The sequence below is a fragment of the Alligator sinensis genome, unplaced genomic scaffold (genome assembly GCF_000455745.1).
Source record: "Alligator sinensis unplaced genomic scaffold, ASM45574v1 scaffold649_1, whole genome shotgun sequence".
NCBI classification, from domain to species: domain Eukaryota; kingdom Metazoa; phylum Chordata; order Crocodylia; family Alligatoridae; genus Alligator; species Alligator sinensis.
In genome coordinates this window covers 1765781-1772947 of record NW_005842127.1, presented here as the reverse complement: position 1 = coordinate 1772947, position 7167 = coordinate 1765781, and the positions used below count along the sequence as shown (strand labels likewise).

The 7167-nt window shown below is 43.5% G+C and overlaps 2 protein-coding genes across 4 annotated transcripts in view; one reads left to right on the top strand and one right to left on the bottom strand.

Moving 5' to 3' along the window:
• The window catches only part of NDUFB6 (NADH:ubiquinone oxidoreductase subunit B6), a gene marked incomplete at its 5' end in the record, with an annotated part of 4779 nt that extends 628 nt beyond the window's left edge, over positions 1-4151 (top strand). Inside the window, 3 exons of the mRNA XM_006024974.2 lie at positions 878-970; positions 1983-2027; positions 3986-4151. Coding sequence (XP_006025036.1) covers positions 878-970; positions 1983-2027; positions 3986-4054 — 207 coding nt within the window. The remainder of the gene's footprint in view (positions 1-877; positions 971-1982; positions 2028-3985) is intronic.
• Positions 4152-4422: 271 nt separating this feature from the next.
• LOC102368363 (tigger transposable element-derived protein 4-like) lies at positions 4423-7161 on the bottom strand. Of its 3 annotated transcripts, none has more exons than XM_025205744.1 (2): positions 6685-7161; positions 4423-6546 (listed from the first exon to the last, which is right to left on the bottom strand). In XM_025205744.1, exon 2 carries the CDS (start codon positions 6276-6278, stop codon positions 4734-4736), a length of 1545 nt encoding a protein of 514 aa, XP_025061529.1. In that variant the 5' UTR covers positions 6279-6546; positions 6685-7161; the 3' UTR covers positions 4423-4733. The 3 variants fall into 3 exon arrangements, with proteins under 3 accessions (XP_025061529.1, XP_025061530.1, XP_025061531.1); XM_025205745.1 differs by having other exon boundaries at positions 4423-6380; XM_025205746.1 differs by having other exon boundaries at positions 4423-6380; positions 6936-7161.
• Between the last annotated feature and the right edge of the window lie 6 nt (positions 7162-7167).

Genomic DNA, 7167 nt, shown 5'->3' with positions numbered 1-7167 from the left:
GCTATGTTCAATTTGCACTCATCCCATGTTGCCCCGGGGGATGGAAACAGAACTGCCTCTTCATCTGAAGTGGTTCTGTCCATTCTTGGTTGAAGTGGATGGATGATTGCACCTCTGCAGGCAGGGGACTGACTGGCAAAGGAGCAGCTCTGCAGAAAGGGACCTGGGGGTTACAGTGGACAGTAAGCTTACTAAGCCAAGAGTGCACCCTTGTTGCAAAGACAGCTAATGGCATACTGGGCTGTATTACTAGGAGTGTTGCTAGCAAATTGAGGGAAGTGATTATTCCCCTCCATTCAGCACTGATGAAGCCACATCTGAAGTACTGTGTTCAGTTTTGGGCTCTCCACTACAGACAGGATGTGAACAAATTGGAGAGAGTCCAACAGAGGTCATAAAAAATGGTTTAAGGCCTGGGGACCATGACTTGTGAGGAAAGGTTGAGGGAATTGGGCTTATTTAGCCTGGAGAAGGGAAGACAGGTGGGGATTTAATAGCAGCCTTCAACTCCCTGAAGGGGGGCTCCAAACAGGATGGAGCTGGACTGTTCTCAGTGGTAACAGATGACAGAACAAGGAGCAATGGTATCAAGCTGCAGCAAGGCAAATTTAGGTTAGATATTAGGAAAACCTTTCTCATCAGGACGGTAGTAAAGCACTAGATGGCCTCCTGAAATCCCATCCAACCCTGATTTTCTATGATGTCTAGTGAGACTTCACTTCCTAGGCATGTGAGGCTGGTTTCCCCAAGTTTAAAATTCCGTTAGAACTACAGAAGTGTCAAGATGCAGCTGGTCTGGGTGGATGACTTCAGCATTGGATGTTACAAATGGTAAGATTTTAAAGTAAAGTGGATTATCATTTATTTTTGTTCCCAGGTTTTCAGAGCGTATCGTGGTGGTGTATTTGCCGTATGCTTCTTGCTTATACCTACCTGGGTTATTTACTACCATGTCAAATACCAAGTAATGGTAAGTAAAGAATTTGGGGGTAGTGTTTTCATAATGGGGTATTTTATGAGTTTTATAGTTGGAATGAAAACAACCACCTTTCAAATTTAGGCCTCGGGACTGAAAACGGAGCTAGTTCAGCTTATAGCCACATTATCAGATGCACTGCCTGATTTTCAATAATTGCAAAATTCTGGAACATGAAGCTCCCAACCATTTGCTTTTGTCCCCATCCAGTGACTGCTGATTCCACAGAGTCTGATTATTCTACCATTTTCCTTCCCTATACACCTTCTGCCTTCTAGGTGTAGTGACAGTCCCAAAACAAGCTACTTTCCTTGTAATTTTCTAGAATAGTTTTAGAAGATTGAAATCAGAATGTATTATTTTTAGCGTCAGAAAACTTTTAAATATGTAAGTAATTTACAGGGCTTGTTTAGAATGGGAAAATACATTAGATGGGATTTATTTTGTCCTGGGGAAAACCAGTTTTTTATCACACTGGTAGAAATACTTGCACGTAGTCATGAGTGTCTGCACAATAGAAAACAATTTAATTATCTGGCAGTATTTAAGGTGAAGTTAGCTTGAACTTAATAAATATCAGTCAGAGACAGTTCATGATTTACTTATATTTGTAGCAGGCCTGTAAACCATGGTCTCATACCTTATTACTTTCCTGAAGAAGCCGTAACATTGATAGCCAGGACTCAAGAAATCCTCTTGTAAGGCCTAGTTGCTGTTGGAGAAACAGAGGAGGGGAATGATAGCAAAGTATACATTTTTCTCCTAGAAAAGTTTATTTTTGCTCTCACTTAAAAGTTTTGAAATTCTTACCTGTCTGAAGTGTGTTTTTTATTGTTTGTAACTCTTGTCCTGAAGAACTATAAAGAAGTTATTAGAGAAGCTAGTGCTGCGTAACATAAATTGTATTAAATCCTGTATTTTAGAGATGTGTATTTGTCTTCCATATTTCAAAATCATCCTGCAAAATCTTTTATTCTGACCATTCTGTCCTTTTTTTTTATTACAGAATAAGCCATATGGTCTTGTTTGCTCGAAGCCCAGAATATTCCCAGTGAGTCTATTTAAACTATTCTCTTATAATATGTTGGCTTCAAAAATAAAATAAAGGAATAGGGGGAAAGTGTGGAAAATGATTGGCAGAAGCAGAATGAATATGTGAGGATAATGGTGTTTGGGAAATAAAATTAAAATGATTCCTTTTGATAAAGTGTGCAGATTACCAAAGGAATGTAATATGCTATCTAAAGAAGCCTTAGAAACATTAATGATCCCCTCAGAATGGACAGTATAATCCTACTTTACTACTGCTACAGTGACTGGGATTTGAAATCAGAGTAAGCAGCTGATTTGTTATCACCAGGGATCTGGGTTTTCCATTTTCCATGAAAAAAATGTGGATTTTCCCTCTTAACTGAGAAAAACACAGATTTTTCATTTTAATGGAAAAATGTGGATTTTCCATTTTCGCCAAGAGCTCTCTGCAGGCTGGCAGAGTTGCAGCCTGCAAGGGGCTGGGGGGAGCAGGAGGATGGTCAGGCAGGGGATGCCATGTGAATGTACATGCTCACACATGCATCTGGCAGCCTGGAGAGCAGCTCCCGCAGGTAAATCTGGCAGGGGAGGAAGGGTATAGTGTCCCCATAGGGAGTGAGGGGGAGTTGGGTAGGCTGAGGCTACACGTGCCCCCCAGATCTGTGTGTGGGGTGGGGGTGGGCTGCCTGCTGCTGCTGCCACCTTTCCCCTGAGGCCTCCGCAGCCCAGTGGGTAGGACCTGGTGCAGCAGGGCAGAGCGGAACTGGGTAACTCCTTGCTGCTGCAAGCTCTGCACCACCCTGGCAAGGTGCCCCCTGCCCACCCCGCAGCAGCAGGGGTAGTGGTGCAGAGTTGTGCCCCTCGCTGCTGCCAGGTGGGCATTTCATTTTAATCATGGATTTGGGGTTTTTCAATCAGAGAGTGCATTTTTATCAGAGAATTTGTGATTTTTAAACAGAAAACCAGGATCCTTGCTTATCACTGACTGTTCCTATGAGCACCGTGTTGATTGCTTCTTGGATTTCTCCACAAAGCTTTACATTATGAAGGTTTTCCTTTCTATTCAAGGCAGACAAATCATGGTAGCTGGAGCATTTTCACTCTTTTTATAAGCACAAGCTCCCACTTCACTTCCTGTTACCCATTCTTTAGGATACAGATGAGCTTGGTATGGAATCATAGAGTACTGATTCCATAGCACCCTTTGTAATGTGCAAAAGCCATGAAACCTGAAAAAAAATACTATGAAAAGGTTTTGCTAAGGGGCACTTAGAGAGTTTGAGAGGCTGTCATCTTATATGGGGGCACACCTGGGGCTGTAGAGTGCTTTTGGTCACGTTTAGAGAATATATTGAAATCTAATAGATCAATAAAGTGTAAGCAGGACTTACTCAAGACTGTGTAGTCCCAGGGCCTAGAATGAGTCTCATTTCTAAAAAGATGCCCTTTTTAATGTGTGGTTAGGTTAGCGTGCTTGCCTAGCAAAAGGGAAGAACGGCAGAAGGCAGGGTAGATTTTCACTTTATAGACTAGCTAAATCAGAGCTGCATAAAAAGCTTTCACAAGCAGCAGGATCAGTTCATCAGATACTCCATTGTAGCATCTGGTGAAGTAAGTCTGCTGCTTATGAGAGAGTATGCTATGCATCTCTGATTTAGTCTGTCTATGAAGTGCAACTTATTTATCTTCTGCCTGACTTCAAACTAATAACAAAACGACTTTCCTCTGCAAAGGGGAAGAGTGTCCGCGTGTGATACGGAGGGAAATGCACAATATTGTTTGCATGTAAAGTCATGAGAAACTACTTGTCGATGTTTAGTTAAAGAAAATGTGGGCAAAGGATTCAAATTTATTTGAAGAGAATCTGTCTAGAACTGACCCAGTATAATGTTTACTTTTTTTCTAGTGTATGTAATTTAGAAATGCGTGATCAGACCCTTGACAAATATTCATCGTGATCTTTTTTCATTTCATTAGGGTGACACAATTCTAGAGACAGGAGAAGTAGTCCCACCACTGGCAGAAGAAATTAGTGGTCATCACTGAAAGAATGAATGTGATATGATAAGCACTGGCTTTGTCCTTATGCAAGTGTGTTACGTATATGTGGATGAACTGTACAATAAAGTCCACTTCCATGAGATTAACATGTCATCTTATTTCTTTCTAGGTATGTTTATTATAGAAAAGGCTGTTGTTCTCTCAACTCACCAGTGCATATAGTGGATAGTAATTTAAGGAACCTGCTTATAGGGACAGACTGGTAAAGTCAGATAATGAAAAACTTTTAATAGGAATCTTTGTTCGGAGTTCTTGTCGGGCTAACAAAAAAGTTGAACTATTTATGTTTTGAGTTAAAAAATACTAAGTTTTTTCAGCTTTTCTGCTAAACAATCTACGTGGTAAAGCTTTGACACAATTATGGTAGTTTTAATAGTTTGAATTGGCAGCAAAACACATGCACCAGACAAACACTTAATTAATCACTTCAAGAGGAGTGACTTAACAATAATGACTAGTTATCCATGAATGACAATCACAGCAAGTGAAACAGTAACTACTGATAATTAGTCACCATTACCTACTGCATTTTGCATGCCATAGTGACACAATAAAAGACTAACTTCAGACATAGTGAAGGAAAAAAATGATGATACAGAAATGCTTAATGTACAAATGTCTTATTACAAAAATTCAGCGTGTTTGCTATGTAATAATCAAATGATTACAGTGGAGTAAAATCAGTCAAACACTTTTGCTTTGTGCTTTTACATGCACTCATTGCCAAAATAGAAGATAATTCTGCAAAGTGGAACAGTTGATCATCTATGTCTTGTTGAGCCAAGAAAAGCTGAAGAGTATCCAGTGCTTTGCGAGCATCAGCTGGCTTGACAAGTGGTATAGAGGGCATCTGGATTTCTTCATCACTCACTTCACTGTCATCACTTGCATCATCTCTCTTGCTCTGCACTGCTGCAACAATATCCTCATCAGAGCACTGTTCTGCCACACAGAGAGAGGAATCAAAATTGATATAATCATCTGCTGTGAGAGTTGATGGCCAGATGCCTAAACTCTGAAGCTGTGAGCGCAGTTCATTCATGTTAGATGAGTAGAGTGCTTCAAAGTTAGCTGCTTCTGGTGGTACATGATGCTCTTTGACAAATCCGGCATGACAAAAACAGCTGGTAATTGTGCTTTGCTGCACCAAATTCCAAGCTTGTTTTATGAGCTGAACTGCCATCAAAACATCTGGCTTAAAGCACTCCTTGGCATCCATGGCTAACAAGATCTTGCTCATCAGCAAACGACGATAGTGAGCTTTGAAGGTTTTAATCACACCACTATCCATGGGTTGGCTGTGTGACGTGGTATTGGGAGGTAAGAAGACCACCTGAACAGCCTTCAAGCCGCTAATGCTTGCTGGATGAGCTGGACAGTTATCCACAATCAGTGCCACTCTTCTTTTCTGAGTGTGCATCTCTGCATCAAAATCTCGCACAAACTCTTCAAAGACAGCACCAACCATCCAAGCCTTCTTATTTGCAGTGTAATACACAGGGAGACTCTTCACATTTTTGAAACAACATGGGTTCTTTGATTTACCAATCACCAATGGTTTCCTTTTATCACTTCCATCCATATTTGCCATCAGCAGTATGGTTAGGCGCTGTTTGCTATGCTCACCATCAATGCACCTCTTGTCTCTAAAAGCCAGAGTTTTATTTGGTAGCATTTTGTAAAACAGGCCCGTCTCGTCAGCATTGTAAATGTTCTTAGCATCATATTCACGAACGATGGAAAGCAAGGTTGTGTTTTTCCACAATTGGATGCCCCCAACGGGGATTGTCTTGCCCTTGCTGCAGGCTCGCTTTAGTGAAATAGCATGGCGTGCCTTGAATCTTTCCACCCATCCTTCATTGCAATTAAAATCGGAAATGCCCAGCTGACTGGCAAACTGAACAGCCTTGCAGGCTAGCAAGGGCCCGTTAATAGGAACATTGTTTGCACAGGCTTGTCGTAACCACTGCACCAGGCAAGCCTCTACATCGCCATTTAACGCTGTACGCATTCTCTTTCGATCTGGACGAAACATTGCTTGGTCGACAGCATCCAAAATCTTTTCCTGGTTTTGTAGCCAGCCGTTCAGAGTGGTACGTGGCACACCAAATTCTTTACATACTTGGGCTTTTGATTTACCTTTAGCTATTTCTCGTATGGCGTCTGCTTTCCTGCTCAATGTTGTGCTTCGATATGCTTTACCGCTCATTGTTTCCCTGTTCAAATGCTTGGCATCAAGCTGGAATTAGGCCTGGCTGCTGCTTGTCACGTGCCTTAAACTGGTTCCCTCACGAGAGCACTTCAGTTAAATCTGCAATGTGTTCGCAAGGTGCCGGTCAGTTTGATACGCCAAAGATTTATCGAGAGCAAACTTCATTGCACCTCTGTATGTGGTGACTGTGGGAAATTCACGGCTTATAGTTTGCACCAGTGACAAAGTAGCTGAAATGCTTTGTGAATAGGAATGGTGAAATGCACTGAAGAACACAAGAGGGACAAGTTTACCTAATGACTAAACTGAACCCAATTCTGCTGCATTAACTTTTCCCCTTAATTTTGATGAACCGTTAGGAAACTATCCCGTTTTCAGAGTACTACGCTGTTCAGTAGCATACCTCTTGGATCCCTCAGCTGCCCCCGCACCTGATCCACTCTGGCTGTCATCCTGCCGGCTGCTCTGGGTGCAGCCAGAGTCCAGGCCTGGCCTTTCAAACCTGCTTCTCCCAAAAGGGCAGCTTTTGACTGCGTCTCAGGCCCCCAGGGAAGAACTGAAGCGACGGCTGGTTTGAATGGGGGAAAGCTGCCGCAGGCGGGCTGCCTCGCACACGGGTGGGAAACAGCTGCCACCGCTGAGTCGCCTGCCTACCACGGGGCGCGGGGCAGCGCTTGCTCACGGTGGCATCAGTGCAAAGCTGTGCTCTCCCGGGCGGCCTGGGAGGGAGGCTGCAGGTCTCCGCGGGGAGCAGCGGGGCATCCCTCTGCAGCTGCCCCTCCCTCCTGCCCGCGGGTCACGGCTGGGCGCGGGCCCGGCGCCCGGCCATGCTCAGGGCCGGGCGGAGTCGCGCTGCCGGCGGCCCTGCGCGGCGCGGCGCGTGGCG